The sequence below is a fragment of the Metopolophium dirhodum genome, chromosome 1, assembly GCF_019925205.1.
Source record: "Metopolophium dirhodum isolate CAU chromosome 1, ASM1992520v1, whole genome shotgun sequence".
Classification (NCBI taxonomy): Eukaryota; Metazoa; Arthropoda; class Insecta; order Hemiptera; family Aphididae; genus Metopolophium; species Metopolophium dirhodum.
The window spans coordinates 90,090,730-90,109,285 of NC_083560.1; the positions used below are offsets into that span (position 1 = coordinate 90,090,730).

General features: G+C 27.0%; 1 protein-coding gene across 1 annotated transcript; it reads right to left on the minus strand.

Moving 5' to 3' along the window:
• Positions 1 to 716: 716 nt before the first annotated feature.
• On the minus strand, positions 717 to 11,858 carry LOC132936407 (FAST kinase domain-containing protein 5, mitochondrial-like). Its single transcript, XM_061003127.1, has 8 exons — positions 11,066 to 11,858; positions 8,669 to 8,933; positions 8,150 to 8,353; positions 7,847 to 8,078; positions 5,815 to 5,939; positions 3,308 to 3,464; positions 3,013 to 3,236; positions 717 to 974 (listed from the first exon to the last, which is right to left on the minus strand). The coding sequence occupies exons 1-8, from the start codon at positions 11,713 to 11,715 to the stop codon at positions 888 to 890; spliced, it is 1,944 nt and encodes a 647-aa protein (XP_060859110.1). The 5' UTR covers positions 11,716 to 11,858; the 3' UTR covers positions 717 to 887.
• Between the last annotated feature and the right edge of the window lie 6,698 nt (positions 11,859 to 18,556).

An 18,556-nucleotide genomic window follows, 5' to 3' on the forward strand; every position in this document is an offset into this window, starting at 1 on the left:
ACTATCATCAACTATCACTATACTATCTGGTGTAGCATAAATCCAAGGGTTCCTTATATGAATGACTAATTCACATTTTAGTACCATAAAGTTAACCATCTTGAAATAGACTTGCAAAAGCTTCATTTTCAGTTTGTAGTCTATAATTTACATTTACAGAAGCTTTTCCTATTAATGGTTTGTTATTACTTATTTTATAAACTTTATTATGCTAGTTTTGTATCTGTCAAGGTTTTTGAAGTTTTAATTTCATAAGTTACTGGCTGAAATTCTAAATTTTCTATTTTCTAACAAAACTTTACCAGTTTGTTGTAGATTCTTATTAATAATTTGTTTTATATCTTCTGCAAAAACTATAGTAAAAAAAATTCTGATGATTTGAAGTTCAGAGGAAAGTTAAAAAACAATAGATATCAAATAATTTTTGCTTGCATCTGATTAAATTTAAGTGTCAATTATAAAAATCAAAATGAATTGTTCCTTGAACATGATTAATGATAATTTGTATTATATCTTCACATACAATTTCTACTTGTGTTTGTGTTTGAATTTTCAAATTATAACTTAATGGACAAGACAATGACAATCGACATAGTTAGATTGCCTACAAGGGTGTCTGAGTTGCGCTTACTACAACAAGTTACACCCAAAAGGAGTTGAACAATCACAATTTTTTTAATAGTTGTAATTTTTTACAGGAAACAAAGTATGCGGGATCAGCTAGTATTTTATAATTATGCCATAACTAAATTATTTAGCAAATTATATTTATAATTGTAAAAAAATATAGTAAATCACATTACAATTGTTTGAAATAACTATAATCAATAATATATTATAAGTATTTATAAATTAAATATAAATAAAAACTAACCAGTAGAATTTTTTTAATTAAAAGTTATTCCATGACTCTTGAGTTTATCTGATAATAATGTTGTAAAGTCACGTTCAGTTCCCAGCTCTTTAACAGTAAACTGTAAATTAATCAAAACCAAACAATTATTTTCATTAAATCATTTAAGTTATTTACAAAATTATAATAATAGTTTGATTATTGATATCAAAATACCTAGAGGGATATAAAAATATTAATTAGGAATTTTGCATTTAAAAATGTCTATATTTTATATTTTATCTTTGAATAATCCAATGTATTGTTATGACAGTTATCTTGTAAAATGAATTGCTAAAGCAATATGACATATTAAATTTTTTTCTCAAGACTAAGAATATTATTTTAATAAACAATTATATTGATGTACCTATGGATGAAATTTTACAAAACTTAATTTCAAATTATTTTTATCGGATAAGCGCATATTTTACAACAAATTTTTTACATATATTAATTTCCATTACAATGCATACATGGTGGTCCTTGGGAGACATTTATGTCGATACGATTATAATATTGGCCATTAAACAGACAAAATATAACTAGGAACACAAAAGAGTATCCATTTTCAAAACCTACTGTAATAAAAGACAATATTAATAAATAGGAGTAGTTTGTATTTTAATTTGGAGGTCAGTTTTAGTTATTTATAAATTGTTCTATCAAAAAGAAAATATTCAGATTTAAATGCAATGTTGGATACTTTAAGTACTGTTATCAATATTATTTGTATCATTAGTGCTATCAGTATAACTATAGTTTAAATTAATTACACACTATTATTATTTTTACTGTTCAATCAATAAAGAAGTACATAATCGCACCAAAAATGTTTATTACAATTTACAACATAACAAAAGTATTTAATTGTTATTAAAATATTTATTTAATTTCCATCTCAAACATTATATTATTTAATATACAAAATAGTTTCAAAAAACTTGAGGTATAAATCTAGTTTAGCGCCCAGTCAACATTTTTCAATTCTTTTTTGGAATTGTATTACAACCAGTTAAGAACGATGGTGCAAAAATTATAGCGTTATGAAATTCATGATTTTCAGCAACGCAATAGCTGTCCGTATTTATATAAAATGTTCAATTTTTTTTTTAAACACTAGGTAAATACTTAATTGGTTTTGAAAAAATAATTTTACATATCTCACAAATTATAAAAAATATTTTTTAAGAACTTAATAAAATAAGTTGAACAAATTATATAAAATACTCTTTTTATACTTAACTAATATTAATAATAAAAAAAATTAGATTAGTTAACAGAAATATCATGAACTAATAGGAACCTATAATTTGCTAAATTATTTTTTTTGTTTTTTTTTGTGATTACTACAACGCTAACATTGATAACACGAACAGATGAAGCGATACGTTTTATAAACTGTCACAACTCTATGAGTAACAGAATAGATAGAAGGTATAATTTCAATATTGTTTTCTTTATTATCTACGAGTTGAAATAACATTACTACCACAAAGGTGAATACTATAATAATTCTGTTATACTATCATCAGGTGTATGGTTTTCGAGATCTCGACTGGAATGTTGTATAAACAAGTCCATCACCAGGTTAACACGTTCACTGCGTATCATATTTTTGTATATTTTTCGTACGCTGGTAAAATTCTAGTTTTAAAAAAAAATTTCCTAAAAATTGAAAAACTAAATTATCAGTGTACGGTTTGCACTTGATTATGAAACAAGACGCTGACAAAAAACCAAAAGTTTAATCGTAATGCTGACCAAATTATAGTCCATTAAATAACAAGGTATATGACGCCAATTGGCGTCATTCAGCATATGCAAACTATATACAATGACACCAATTGGCGTTTTACGCAGCGAACGGCTTAAACAAGAGAACACTTTAGTATAAAAACTTATTTGAACTGGTATTAACACTTGAAAAAAATACTTAAGAGGCTTAAATTAAAAATGTGACAATGTAGAGACTATGTTCAAAAAAGTGACTAGTAACTAAAAAAGAAACTAAATGGGAGCACTAATAAACAAAATATTTATAAAATAAATAAATAATTATTATTATTAATAAACAATGTACCATAATACTGTAGAATTATGTTAACACAAACTCTTACCAAAATTGGCTCATAGCCAAGTTTCTTTAGTTGTCTGATTTTACAAGATGTTAAACCATTGTATTCATTGCTATAATAAAGTACTGAATTTCTTACAAGTGCCATTACGGCAAACCATTTTCCTAATTCTGGTGGTTTCTGGAAATCATTGAATATAGTTCTATTTTTCATTGTTTCAGGAATAGCCACTGGTTTACCATTAGTATTGATGCAAAATAATATATCTAAAAAAATAATTGAAAATTAATAATGTAACAGCAATTATATTAGAAACTAAATATATACACAAAATTACCAGATTTTGGATGATGAGGAAGAGGGTAGCATACATGTAAATAGGACGACTCATTTTTAAATAGGCTTAGAAGTTCCATGTAAAGTTTAATAAAGTTCATGTCATTTGTACCTAATTTAGCCATAGTACTTGAAGTAGGTATATGCCATGCTAAATGCTAAAATATGAAACACAAAAAGATTAAAATGGAAACATCCATTAAATCTCAAAAAGTTACACTAGAATCTTATTTTTGTAAATAATAATATTGAAAACATTTGGGCCTGTGTTTGATTTTAATTGGAGTAGGAAAAAAACTATAATATACTGGTATATCATCGGTTTATTTAATTTTTTATATAACTTTAGATTAATTCTATGACTTGGAATCGATAAATATCAATAAAAATACATTAATTGTATTTATAAATACCAAAGATTTAAGTTTATGTATTATTGATGTTATAAAAAGTAAAATTTGACTATAAAAAAAACAGTTAATAAAATTAATCATAGTACATAATAAAAAATGCTTATTAATAATAATAAATTTGTATATATTTCTTCCGTATATGTATATTTTTTTATTATGGCATATAACAGGAATTCCAGCAAGAATAGAATCAAGAACCACAAAGAATGAACCATTTTATTCAAGAGCTAAAAAAAAAGATTCTCGATTGTCCAGTGCTCGGGGAAAATACATGACACATAGTTGACTAATAATTAATTATAGATTAGATATAAATTGTTTAATATAATAATTTAGATTAAAATAAAGATGTTTCAAATTAGTTAAAATTGTTCTCATCTTACAGTTATAAGACATGAACCACAATTGTAGACCCTAATTCTAATTTTTATAATTTAAATACTTTTGTAAAAATATTATATATACAGTGTGTCCCGTTTTAAATGTACCACTAAATATCTCAGCCCGATAATCTTAGATTTACATACGGTTTGCTGCAATAGCTAAGGGGTATTAAAGTACACATTTAAGGACAAATTTCAAATTTTTAACTCTTGTAGTATGCACATGCGCAATACAAATTTTTTTTTTAAATTGCAACACCTATTTTTGTCACCGGATATGGATAGATTATTTTATTCTAAGTAATTTTGATCCATTGACCATACTTCTAAACCTAAAATTGAATGAGTTACAGCTATTGGAAATTTTAAAATAATTAAATTTTTTCGATTTTACCAAAAACATTACACGCTACTATTACTATTACACATTGCGAGTATACTATCAAGTTCAAGTATAGCTAGGTAACGAATTGAATCCTGAAGACTGGGGATGGGTATTTAAAGATAACGGTTTGGAGCCAGTTCAAACTCTACTCCCTCCTGCTCCGGAAAAACTTCTTAATAATATTTTTTGTAATTGCAAAAAAGGTTGTAGTTATAATTGTGGTTGTAAGAAAGTTGGTTTATTTTGTTCACTAGTATGTAATAATTGTCGAGGCCAGTCTTGCTTCAATGTTGAACCAAATATCGCAGATAATGAAGTTTACGATGAAGCTATCAATGATGAGACATTAGATTCATCTTTTTTATTAGATCAACCTATACATATAAGACTATAAGAGGATGAAGAAGAACAATAGCACAAATTTCAAGAAGAAGAATTTAATTGTCAAAGAATTTCAAGATTATTATAATTATTATCATTATTATTATTATTTCAATATTCATTATAACATAATTTTACAAAATCAATTTAACTTGATTTCTAATAAAGAGTTGTGCCTTAATAATTAATAATGCATTGTACCATTTTTCTTATCAATTCTAAAAAAACCAAAACTTATTTCACGACAAAATTATAGATTATACCCTCAGAGGAAATACAAAAAAAAAATTGTACCAAACGCCTCAAAGATTAAATTTTGAATTTGCATCTCATAAAATATTCGTAGGAAAAAAGTTCAAGATACTTTTTTTTAGATAATTTTTTGAACTACAAATTATGTAATAGCTATTTTTATATAAATACTTGAAGTTTAAGAGATATGTATAAAAAACCTATTTTTGTGACTCTTGACCTCGAATTAAATTTTTAGCAACGGTGGGATCGATGGGGACTTTTGACATTTCATTTGTAATGATGTACCTAAAGTGTATACCAATTTTCAGCTCTATGCGAATTTTTCCGAAGTTGAATGTTTATTTTGACTAGACTATATAAAATTGATAATTGTAGAATATAATACTTGTGGTTAAGCCACCACTGATTTTCAATGCTCAAACAAAAATAAAACTATTTGGTAATTTACTTTTAAAACCATCTTGAATTTACAAAAACACTGTCCAGAAAGAGTACCTATTTATATTAATAATATAATAAGTAACTATGTGTTACATATAAAAGTATGTACTTGAATATATTCACACCATTAGGAATTTTTTTTTTAAATAAAAATGTCTATTTCATTAAACTTATATTACAAATGGTTTAAATAAATAAATTACGCATTTAAAATTTTGAGGATACAATATATGGGTATTGGGTAGCTTACCTCATTGCAAGATTCTTTTAATGTATCTGGTAATAATGAACCAGAATAGTCCGGGCATTCTATTAGCACACTATTGTTTAAACTTACAATATCACGTGATATATTAAATCTGGATAATCTTTTTCCTAAAAATGTTACACATATTATTTAATATATTTTATTAAAGCTGAGTAACAAAATAACTATGTTAGAATTATTTAAATAATAAAATAATATTATTACTCAATTTATATTGAATTCATCAAATATTAACAACATAAAACATATTATAATTACATATATTCATGAACTATCGTTATCAATTAATCAATGATATAAAAAAGTAAGTAAAATAAAGAATTTTAAAACTTATTTTAAACGGATAAAACTTAGTTATAGAAATTTAACAAGTCTAATAATTTTTCCAGTGCAGTCAATTTGGTTGATATAATACAGTGTTTCTCAACCTTCTTGTAATTTACTTTGATGAGTAAGCGACACCCCCCCCCCCCCCCCCAAATAATAATAAAAAAAACAATATGCGTACATAATTAATATTTACCAAATTATAGTTAATAATTTCGCAAAAATTTAAAATCAAGTGTACATGCTGACCTCGTATTGGCAAGCGTTTTTAATCGTATGATTAGATTTTAATTATTTTAAATTTGTTTTTTTTTTTTGTGGTATAATAGTTACAAAAAATATTATTTATAAATAACATTGTTTTTAAAGTTTTAATTATTACATAAAATAAAAAACATATCTACGATTCATTGTTTTTTTGTGCAGTGGAGACAATATCAAGTAATAACTTTCAGCCTTTAATTACATTTTTTTTCTAATTGTTATTTATTTAAATTCAGAAATAACTTAAATTAAAATAAGATAGATTATTGAAACAGTTAATTATTTACATTATACTCTAACCATAACAGAGTGTATCTGAAGTATTTAGCATTTTTAATAACAATCTAAAACTTATTGTCAATTACTCAATTATACACTATAAAGGGTGTAACAGGAAGACCTGAACTTTTGTTCTAATCAATATTAAAATTTTTTCTTTATACAAATAATTTAATAGCTATAAACGTATATTATTAGAAATAATATTTTTATTTTTCAACTGAAAATAAAAAAAAAATTTAATTTGATTAAAAATGTTTTGGAAACATTGATGGTAAAAGTTATTTTATATATCAATATTTTTTTGAGTTGGTTAGTTTAGAACAGCGGTTCTCAACCTGGGGTACGCGTATCCCTAGGGGTACGTGGCATGATCTCAAGGGGTACGCGAAAAAAAAATTGAGTAATGGTGGAAAAAGTGTAATTTAATGTAACTGAAATAGTTTGCTATTAACGAAATAATTAATAATTGTGTACTGATTACAATGTAGAGTCTGCGATTTAATGTTATTAATGCGATAAGATTTTATCGTTATAATATGAACACTGTAGAAGTATAGAATGTAGTTAATTTAAGTAGATCAATTTTTGTAGATTATTTTTAGATAATTGTAGAGACTCGTTATATCGCTGTATTACAGATGAGCCATATAAGGTACCTACACAATCGTAATAATCGTCAACTATTCAGTTGTTATATGATATTTGTGAGTGGTACATGTTTCAAAAAATTAAGTTCAAGCAAACAAGCTAAAGGTTCACATTCAAATAAAATTGTTTAGTAGATATTATTATTTTTATATACATTGTTTGGCGCAAGCTAAATAAAATAAATAAATATTTCCAAATTTTCCTTAAAAATTATTATTTTTCATTATTTATATTCAAAATTGATATTTGGGTTACGTGAAATAGTGGTGAGTGGTAAAGGGGTACGTGAATGAAAAAACCAGAACCACTGGTTTAGAACATCATAACTTTTTTAAAATATTATACTTGAGAATTTCCTGACAGAGTCAATCTTAAATTATTTATAAGCCATATAATTTTCACAAATTTTTTAATACGTTTAAGTAGCATCATTTTTTTTTTGTCAGGTCTTCCTGTTACACTGTTTATATACTTTAATTTTTTTGTAACTTACCAAAACATTTATGAAGTGTTTCAATTTTTAAAGCTTTTGAAATACAATCTTTAGGATAAATATTATTCACAGCTAAGTATGACAAAGTGTAAATATAACATCTAGTGTGTTCTTCAAATTCAATATTTCTTGTATCACTCTGAAGTTCGTTAACAACCATTTTGAATATACATGGTGTTGTTTGTGGATTATAATTAAACATAGTTAAAGCCAAAGTTATTCTTTCTAAATCCTAAAAATAAAAATAATTTATTTAATTTAATTTATTTATACAAATTAAATCTGAAAAAAAAATTTTATCACCTTAATTCTTGCTAGAGATATTTCATCAACTATGCGCTGCGAAATTTTTTTCAAAAGATCTTCATGTTTAATTAATAAATTTGTACCCAATAGAGCCATATGAACACAGCATACTAATTTTACTTCATCAACTTTATTTATTAAGACATCCATTAATTTGTACATGAAATCAGCATGTTGATGCTTAGAGCAATATCTAAATATCTAAATTCAAATTTAAATTAATAAGTGAGACTTGATTTTTATGATAACAAAAGAGATATTAATTTGTTGATTATTGCAAATTTATAGATTAGATTTCATTCTGAATTCAATATAAGTAAGAGACAAATTAGATTCAAGACATTACCAATTAAAATTTGAAAATATTTTAAATGTGCATATTTCCCCATAAATTGTTTTTTTTTATTAATATTATAGCATATATAGAAACAATTTATGGATTTTTAGTTTTATACCAACGTATTCTCAAACAGATTATAGGATTTATATTTAAATTATTAAAGAATTTTTAAGTACCTTTAAAAATGCAGCCAACTCTATGCTGTTAATGTTTACAATGTCTTTAATTACTGAGTTGTATAGATTTTTTACAAGCTGCTGATTACGTATAGGTGTCTGAGTTTTAAAGAATCCCAAAGACACTATGCCCAATTCTTTGATATTAAAGTCATTGTAATAAGAACATATTTCTTGTTCAATATCATACATTGGTAATGTTGGTAAAAACTTTCTACTTGTGTTGGCATAAAACATCATCTGAACTAACTGCTTGGGAGTCAACCTGAAATAAATAAAATTTATTATTTTTAAATTAATATTTCAAAATTATTATAAATAACTTAAAATAATAGAGATTGTTATAATATATTGTTTTATCCCCACCAATGTAGTGTACATGTAAGCACTACTTATACTTGAAAAAAGAAAAAAAGAAAGTGTTTTGAATAAAATCAAGTCAAATATGAAAACATTAATTTAATAAAAGTTATCAGTTATTAGGACGCGTAACATGTTTGATGGCTGCTTACACGGTAGGGTATACAGGCTCCGCGCTTCCACCCAACACCGTCGCACATAGTCAATGCCTACAATAATTATTGTCAGCAATTTAATTTCTTAATACATTATTTATATTTTATACTCTACACCAGTGGTTCTCAACGTTTTTTCATTTACGTACCCCTTTAACACTCACCACTATTTCACGTACCCCAAATATCAATTTTGAATATAAATAATGAAAAATAATAATAATAATAATAATTTTTAAGGAAAATTTGGAAATATTTATTTATTTTATTTAGCTTGCGCCAAACAATGTATATAAAAATAATAATATCAACTAAACAATTTTATTTGAATGTGAACCTTGAGCTTGTTTGCTTGAACTTAATTTTTTGAAACATGTACCACTCACAAATATCATATAACAACTGAATAGTTGACGATTATTACGATTGTGTAGGTACCTTATATGGCTCATCTGTAATACAGCGATATAACGAGTCTCTACAATTATCTAAAAATAATCTACTTAAATTAACTACATTCTATACTTCTACAGTGTTCATATTATAACGATAAAATCTTATCGCATTAATAACATTAAATCGCAGACTCTACATTGTAATCAGTACACAATTATTAAATATTTCGTTAATATCAAACTATTTCAGTTACATTAAATTTCACTTTTATCCACCATTACTCAATTTTTTTCGCGTACCCCTTGTGATCATGACACGTACCCCTAGAGGTACGCGTACCCCAGGTTGAGAACCGCTGCTCTACACAATATATAGGAGGGGGCACTTATTATTACACAGTTTGTAAGCAATTTTCATAATGCATACACTATACGGTGAAATGTTTATTTTGCTATAGAACCATCAAATGGAAGTGTGTTGTGCGTCTGCATTATAGCTATACGCTTATATTAAAAACCTATTATAAAAAAATGAGCTCTTCAGGTAATAACGATTGTGATTTTATAATCGAAAAATAACTACTAAAACTGTCTGGATGAAATAAAATGATTATGTAATTGACTATTTCACTAAAAACAAGAATCTATTTGATTATTAATAAAATGTTTTTATTAAAAATGTGTTTAAAAAAAAAAAAATTGTAAAATTTATAACTAATTTAATTTGTGCGTAGGTATAGGTAGTGGTTGGGTTAGTTAATATGTACCACTGCTTACACTCGCTCACAACCCACACCACGCCACTGATTCCCACCAATAACAATCCTTTCAATATTAACATATTTATAAAAGTTATACACAGTCTGTGATTGGATTCTCGTGTACTTAATAACATTTAACATGAACATAATAAACTTAAAGAAATGAAAAATATTCAAAATTATGTGCAAATTACAACTAAAGATTTTGAGTAGTTTTAATTATGTTTATGAAATCATGGTTTATGTAATGATGAAATCTAATCATACATAATAAAACAAATAAATTCTTTAAAAATTTAATTATATAATCTATTTACATTTATATTATCTATTTATAGCTATATAGTGATATATTTTAGGAAATAAAACTATTACACAATTTTAACGCAGTAGAAACATTCAGTTCATTAAAATAAGTTCACAAAAGTATGTCACAATACTAAATTATACTTTTAACAAATGTTATGATTTATATGTTTAGTAATGTTATGTTCTCAGTTTTTTATGAATGAAATATTTTTACAAATATTTATGTACCTTATATAGAGGTAGATGCATAATTATTTATATCTAATGTTCTTTCAACATTATTCTCAGGCCAATGTCTGTTTGTAATATATTGTATTACCATAAAACATGAATGCACCCTTATAATACACATATCAAATATTAACTAATGAAGAACATTTAATCTGAGAGTACTAAATTGATTATCAATGTATTTACCTAGATGGCTTCCGCGCTAGCTTCCTGACACCCATCCACACAAAATTGCTTAATCTAGACAGCTTCATCAAGTACCAGTGGTCCATGAATAGTAAAAGTTTGTTAAGAGTCCAACGCCTGTGCCTTTCAATGCACTGTCGGTCAAACTCAGACCACAGACGATGGTAAGCGGGATCTTTGGCATCTTTGGTGTCCCACAGTGGTATAAGAGCAAGCACGGACAGCAGCTGCTCGTCAGTCATCTGTGGCAGGACGGCTACCAGGCGGTCCCGGAGACCATCATACACTGAATCAGCAAGCCGGTAGTCTCTGCCCCCAGCGTATGAGCTGATTGCTGTAAAGTCATTACACACCTTGTCAGCCGTCCTAATACTAAAGTCCTGGCCAATGAGCGCGTGAAACTGCTGAGGAGTAATCGCTGTTGGCCAGTTGACAGCGCGCGCGGCAGGATTGACGACAGTAGCACGATACCCAGGATCGTTGACCATTACGCTATGAGCGTTGTGGTTTTCCACGTTCATGTGAGTGCGAAGTTCTGGAGAAAAGGAAGACGCGAACGCAGGCCAGACCTGAGCGAACGCATTCTGCCGTCCGTGATTATTCACGAATGCTCGTCCAACGAAAGCCAGTCGACTCAGTGTCCGATTCATGGTGTAAACACGATTGCGATTGACGTCAATCAAATTTCAAAATTTCAACGTATAACTTCAATTACCTAACCTTGTTCATCATCTCTATTTGGTAGAAATCCGTAACAGTGAATTCGGAAAAAAACAGACAGCGAATTGCCAAATATTACCTATCTGATAACACCAAATATTACCTATCTGATAACAACAAGAAATTATTTTATTATTTATTATTTATTATCATAAAATAACAAACGAAAACGCTAGTTATTGATAAGAACATAAACGATACGAGTGGCCGAAAATTAATTAATGAGCCACGAGCGTCACTTTAGCATTGTTTGTTGACAAAGATTGTTCATTTTTTAATAATGAAGTACACCGATGAATTTGTTTTGGAAAAGTGTCAGATTGGTGTGTACATTATGTCACCATACACACCAACCAAAATGTTCCGTATCGGATTATTGGTGCGGTCATAGTTATTGTGAACCATCAAAAATCACGAAAATAAGTTGACCATTAAAATTATCTGCAAATTTTCTCAGCTTTTCGCCAATATTCAATATTTATTTTCTCATGTCCCGGGAGGAACCGGCAATCGAAAAAAACCGCCAAATAGTCGGTACGCCGCACAGTGTAAAAAGACAAAGACATCATAAAAGACAATTTTAGGCGGCGAAAAGTACTATTTTTAAAACTAAAGAATTATTGGTTTTTTTATTAACAATTTATGTTTACAATATTCTGTGGCTAAATATAGAATTTCAAGTTAATTAATCAACTAACACTCGACTTGTAGAGCTGTTTCATAACTTTCACGCATTTTTATATTATTTAATTTTCTCACTTAAAACGATAAAAAATATTTTTTTTATATACAATTATTATATTGTCTTAAATGTAATAATGACATATTATTTTTTTGATTTAATTAATTTAGGGGAAAGTAGCGGGGGGCCACAGGAAATTATTCTCTGGAAGGATATGGAAGGATATCTGGAAGGGAAAATTAAGTTCAGGAAACATTTTTTTGTAAAATATTTCTCAAGAAACTATTGAACTGAAACGATATTACATAGGAAAATAAAATTCTGGAAAATATTTTTCAGGAAAGTATTTACTGGATATATATAACACAATAAAATTTCATTTAGGACAGTTTTTAACTGGAAAGATATTACACAGGAAATAAAAATTAAGGAAAATATGAAACAGGAAACTATACAACTGGAAAGATATTAATAGGAAACTTAAATTTGGGAAATATGTTTTTGTCAGGATTGTTCAAACATAAGGAGTAACATATAGGCAACTCTTGAGCCTTGAGATAATCTCCCTTGCCCGCCGCTTGTCATACCTACTTGTACATGTAAAAAATTAATTGGGCCAGTAATGGTGTGGTCTATACTTTATACTCATTTATACTGTAAGTTTCTAAAATAGTATGCGATCTACCCGGTTCAATTTTTATATTTAATATATTATAATTACAATAATATTGAATATATTTTTTTACTTTCGTATAAACTATAATACTGTAGCCTGTAGGTGTATCGATATAATATTATAATGTAACTATACTACTTACTTACAATCTTAATGATATCTAACAGCTTTATTAGCTTTAAATATTATAAAATTCTTGTGTATATGATAACAATATATTAATATGTAACCTGAAGAATCTGAAAATTATTTAAAAGTTATTATTGATGAACGGGATTTAATAGATATTTCAACTTTTTGTTGATGTAAGGTAAACCAAATCTGATCAAATAGGTATATTAATACATGAATCGGACTAATATTACAATCATTCTATTTAATTTTTATATAAAAACTTGTTGCCATTTTCAACGATGTTTCAATTTTTGTAGATTTGTTGACGTGATAATATTACTAATTATTAATTAGCTTAGCATTTTTAAATTATAATATCAAGTTAGCCGAAAACTCACAAGTTTGGAAAATTTAAATAGCCTGCAAGTACATAATAGTTCAAAGATATTTTGTAGAATTGAAAATATTTTGATGAATATTTCAAGTCCCATTAGGAAAATAGTAAAAGATTAATATAAATATGTCTTATGGACAAAAAATTAAAGATATATAACTATGAATACTAACTCTCAAGATATGGCTGAAAAACAAAATGTTAATTTAGATATATAATGCCAACATTTTAAAATTATTTTAAATATGCATCGACAGCAAGTATATAGACGTTGAACGTACTTTTTCATTACATAAAAATATTTTAAGTGACTGCAGGCGAAACATTTTACAGCTACACAATTTAGAAAAAATTTAAATAGGTACCTATTATACATTTTAACTCAGAAAAATAATATATTTGAATTTTTAATTTTTTTTTTTTTATTTAAGATTCATGTAATTTATTAATGTTCGTCATATAAGTAATTAACAATTATATATTTTATATGATTTAATGATGTAACTTAAACATATTTTTCATTGCGGTTTTAACATAATATATTATTTATACTGCAATTTTTATATTTTTTCTTTGCAATTTTTACATAGTTTTAGAGCAATTTTAACATATTTTTAACGCAATTAAAACTGGTTTTTAGTTATAATATTGTACAATTGGATATTAAGGATTGTAATGATTCTATAAATGATTGTATCATTCATCAAAAATTCCAAAACTACACTCTAAAATAAAAGTGTGCCAGGCCCTCCATTCAAATTACTCTGGCCCAGGGCCGGCCAACCCAGTGGCGCCGAACTCATATATCACGTGAAGCGATTGCTTTATTCCTTAAATGGATATAGATAGCTGGAAAGGTAATGGAAAAGTGGTACACAAACTGGAGATTTAAAATTCACCATTCAAAATCAATTCATACAACATTCACCCTCAAACTAGCTCCCTGCATTAACGTCACTATTCATGGCACTCAAATTCCAAATTTTCTATATTCTAAATACCTTGGTTTAACCCTAGATAAAAGGCTGACCTGGGGCGCGCTTATTAAATCTAAAAGAGTAAACTTAAAACTACGGTTACGCTTACCTAAAAATCTCATTAATTATAATAAACATTCCCAAGTCAATACTAAAATTATTATTTATAAATTCTTACTTAAACCTATCTGAACACACGTAAAAAAATAATTTGGTTATAGTAGATGGTTGGATATATTTCTGTTGGTCCAACCATTTAGACGTTAAATCCAACAAAAATGTATAGTTATGCAGATTAAAAATATATTGTTGATTAATTTTAGTTGTAAAAACCATTGTTTTATTTGGTACTGCTAGAAATTATACTTACTAGTAGCTAGCTATAATAAAAGATTAAATCAAACATATAGTTAAGTTCTAATAATGTTTAATATTGTTGTATTAAATAATATGAAAATACTATAATATTTATGTAAGAATTCTGGAAAGACCATAAGTGTATTGTTCCGTTATCTTTAGTTGGCCGAAAACCGTAGGAACGCTTCGATATCGTCTCTGCAGCGTCGCGATCGCGTCGTCGACTTGTCTATTTATATTATAAAATATGTAATACTTCTGTTAGCCATTATATTTCTGTGTTCTATTCTATATTAATATTATCATAATATCAAGTCACAACCGCCTATTCCTCTGGGTCTGCTGTCTGCTCGCGTTTCGATGTATTGTTATATCACTTATACCTACATTAGAATTTAATACACTAAAACAGTAAGAAATTATTGTTATTAATTCAGTAATAGTGGTATTACTTAATTAGTATGGCAGATTTGTTTGTTAAAACTATATTAAATGAGTTAAATGCACCCGAGAAAATAGTTAACGAAATGAAGGTAAGTTATTTCAATTTAAATTTAAAACAAAAAACAAAATTGAAAAACAAAAAACTCTTTAACTGAGGCACTCGGGGACTGCCGTGGTAAAGCTATTGCATAACAATTTTGTAGCTATATAATTTATTTTAAATTCTATATTAAGCCACAAAATATTTGTAAACATACATTTTTGATAAAAAAAATCGATCATTTTTTGTTTTGAAAATAGTATATTTTTCCGTTTAAAATTGACTTGTATACCACTGTGCGCCGTGGCGTCCGTACGTCGAGATTAAAAATTGACAGTCGCATATTCGATCGGTCAGTATCGGTCAGGGATGGGCAAAGATTTTTAAACATCGATTTTATACCTAGCGTTAAATGATAATTAATTGGGTAAACCTCAAACACAAAACTATTTGTTTCAATAAATATAGATTGAAATTTTTATTTTGAATTATTTTGTTATATAATTTATTTTTTATAAATCGTTAGTTACACACGATTAGTAATAGATATATAACTTACCCAATACCTATATTCATAAGAATAATATAATATTAAAAACGACAACTTTTTGTTTATACATTTATGGCATAAAACACAATAACTCGGTTATAATGACCATAACGTATCATCTAAAGATTGCAAAAACAATAATTTGTTAAGATGTTTTGGAGTTAAATGATTCCGTTGATTACTTAAAGTTAGCCCAGCTCTCACTAGGTACAGATGTTGCAACAGTTGACAAATATTTTATTGTAATATTTGACAATATGAGATATACACTTTTCATATTTTTCCATAAGTGAATAGGATTGTCTGATAACCGAGCCACGCTTGATTTCAAGTACAAATTTAGTTCATTTGGAAACCCTATGTCATTAGACCGAAGCTGCCCTCTACGACTGGTAGATTGTTGTACCATAGATTCATGCTCTTGCCATAAATTGAAAGGTTGTGCTTCATCATGTTCTAAAACAAAATAAATATATACATATAATATTATAATACAATTTTTTTTACATTTTATTTCTTAAAGTTTTCACACCTTGGTTTTGTTTTATCTCGTCAGAAATATATTTTAACGTCTTAGAGAGTGCCAATTGATCTTTAAAATAAATCTTTTTAAAATGTGGATCTAAAATTGTTGCTATGCTTAAAAGTGCAACACTTTCAACTGAACCGAAACGCTTCTCACAGTGAAATAAGATTTCTTTTTTTAACTGCCTAATTCTTGTGTAGGTTTGAATTGGCCGATGTTTTTAACCATCATGTACACCATAGGAATAACCATACTTGAAGTAACATATTTTTGACCACAAAGTTCTTTGGTAGATGCTTCAATAGGTCTTAATAAATCTATAATATCTTTGATTTCTTTTGTGGATATCATTGATGGAGCTGTAATATGTTTATGCACAATATCATTGATTATTTTGCTTAGTTTAGTGAAGCGTTCTAACATATTATAATAAGTACCGTCCATCCATCAGATTGCCACCTCTCGAATAAGTTTACCATCACCATTGGTTGCTTTTCGCAGTTCGTCGCTTGCCACAAAACTATGCTTAAACCATTTAACAATATTTTGCACCTTACAAATTAGTTCTGTCAGTTTGGAGACACTTGCAATTGCGAGTGATAAGCACTTGTCTGAAAAATGATAAGGTCCGAAATTCGAAAAAGTAGTACCAATTGATTAAATCCAAATTACCTAATTAATTGCATATTCAATTATATAATTTATATTGATAAAAATTATATTATTATGATAAAAGTTATATTATGAAAAAAGTTATACAATGATTTCGCGCTTTTATTTGAATACCAATGCAAGTTATCATTACCAATTAATTATTTTTTTTACCTAGAAACAAATTCAAGACTTGTGAATAAATACTGTTGGAAAGTTTTTTATGGAAACCACTGTTATACTTGTATTTTCATCTCAAAACAAACAAAAGCTGATTCAAAAGCAAATAAATTTATATTTATTGTCAATTTTAAATATAATACAAATCTCTATTCCTCTCTTCCAGTGGAAAGGTTATTTTTTTTGCAGGGTTCATTCATTGTCCTACTAGAAGAAATTGATCTGACCACAATTTTTAAAAAATAGTAGGAAATAAATGTATTAGCATAATATATAAATACCATTGACTTTAATAATACTTTAATATTACTACCTATGTTTCATGCGCCCATTTTATAAGAAGAATGACTACTAATTGTATGACTGTTAGACAATTGACAAATGTTTTATAATCATTTTTATCTATTATTATTTTTACTATGGTTTATTATATAGGTATGCCGTATGCTTAATACATTAAATTACTTTATTATAATTGTAATTTTTAAAGAATATTTTACACAAATTAATATTAACTATCACAGTATTGTTATAAAAACTTTTAAAATGTGTTAATTATAATAAATGAATAAATACAAACATATATTATGTATCAATGTTAACTTTAAATGTAACTTTTATCCATTTACACAACATTTATATATGATGTATCTAGTATCTTGTAACTTGTAACAAGTTACAATAAATTTAGTAACTTGTCCAACTCTGCTTACAATCAGTGGTGTGTAATATGAAAAAAATTGGTGTTGCTCAAATAATTTTAGGTGACCTACACCTCATAATACTGTTATACTGACCTATTTTTTCATTAGTATTTCAATACCCATATTTAGGGTGTTGCCCGAGCAACACTTGGACCCTATGTTCCATGCCACTGCTTACAAGTTTATAATGTACTTACTACTTACATTATGTGAGTTTATTGTGCTATTACTGAAAATTTTTTTTGACTTTAATTTTATTTACTAGTATAGCTATTACTCTGAATATATTTAATTATTATGTACCTATAATAGTAGAACCAAAGATGCTCGAAGTGCCAAATAGTTATACTACTGTGTTCGGGGTACAAAGGGCTACAGAAATAATTAGAGATAACGTCGTCTTCTTATATTATAAAAATAAAGCAACTGAAACCAAAATGTGAGTGAATATTGTAAAGTTAAACTATTTAACTATT

Coding starts and splice junctions, on each gene's coding strand:
- LOC132936407 (XM_061003127.1), bottom strand. CDS start 11,715: ATGAATCGGACACTGAGTCGACTGGCTTTCGTTGGACGAGCATTCGTG. Junction 8,079..8,149: donor TATCTCTAGCAAGAATTAAG/GTGATAAAATTT, acceptor TTTTATTTTTAG/GATTTAGAAAGAATAACTTT. Junction 5,940..7,846: donor AACACTTCATAAATGTTTTG/GTAAGTTACAAA, acceptor TAACATTTTTAG/GAAAAAGATTATCCAGATTT.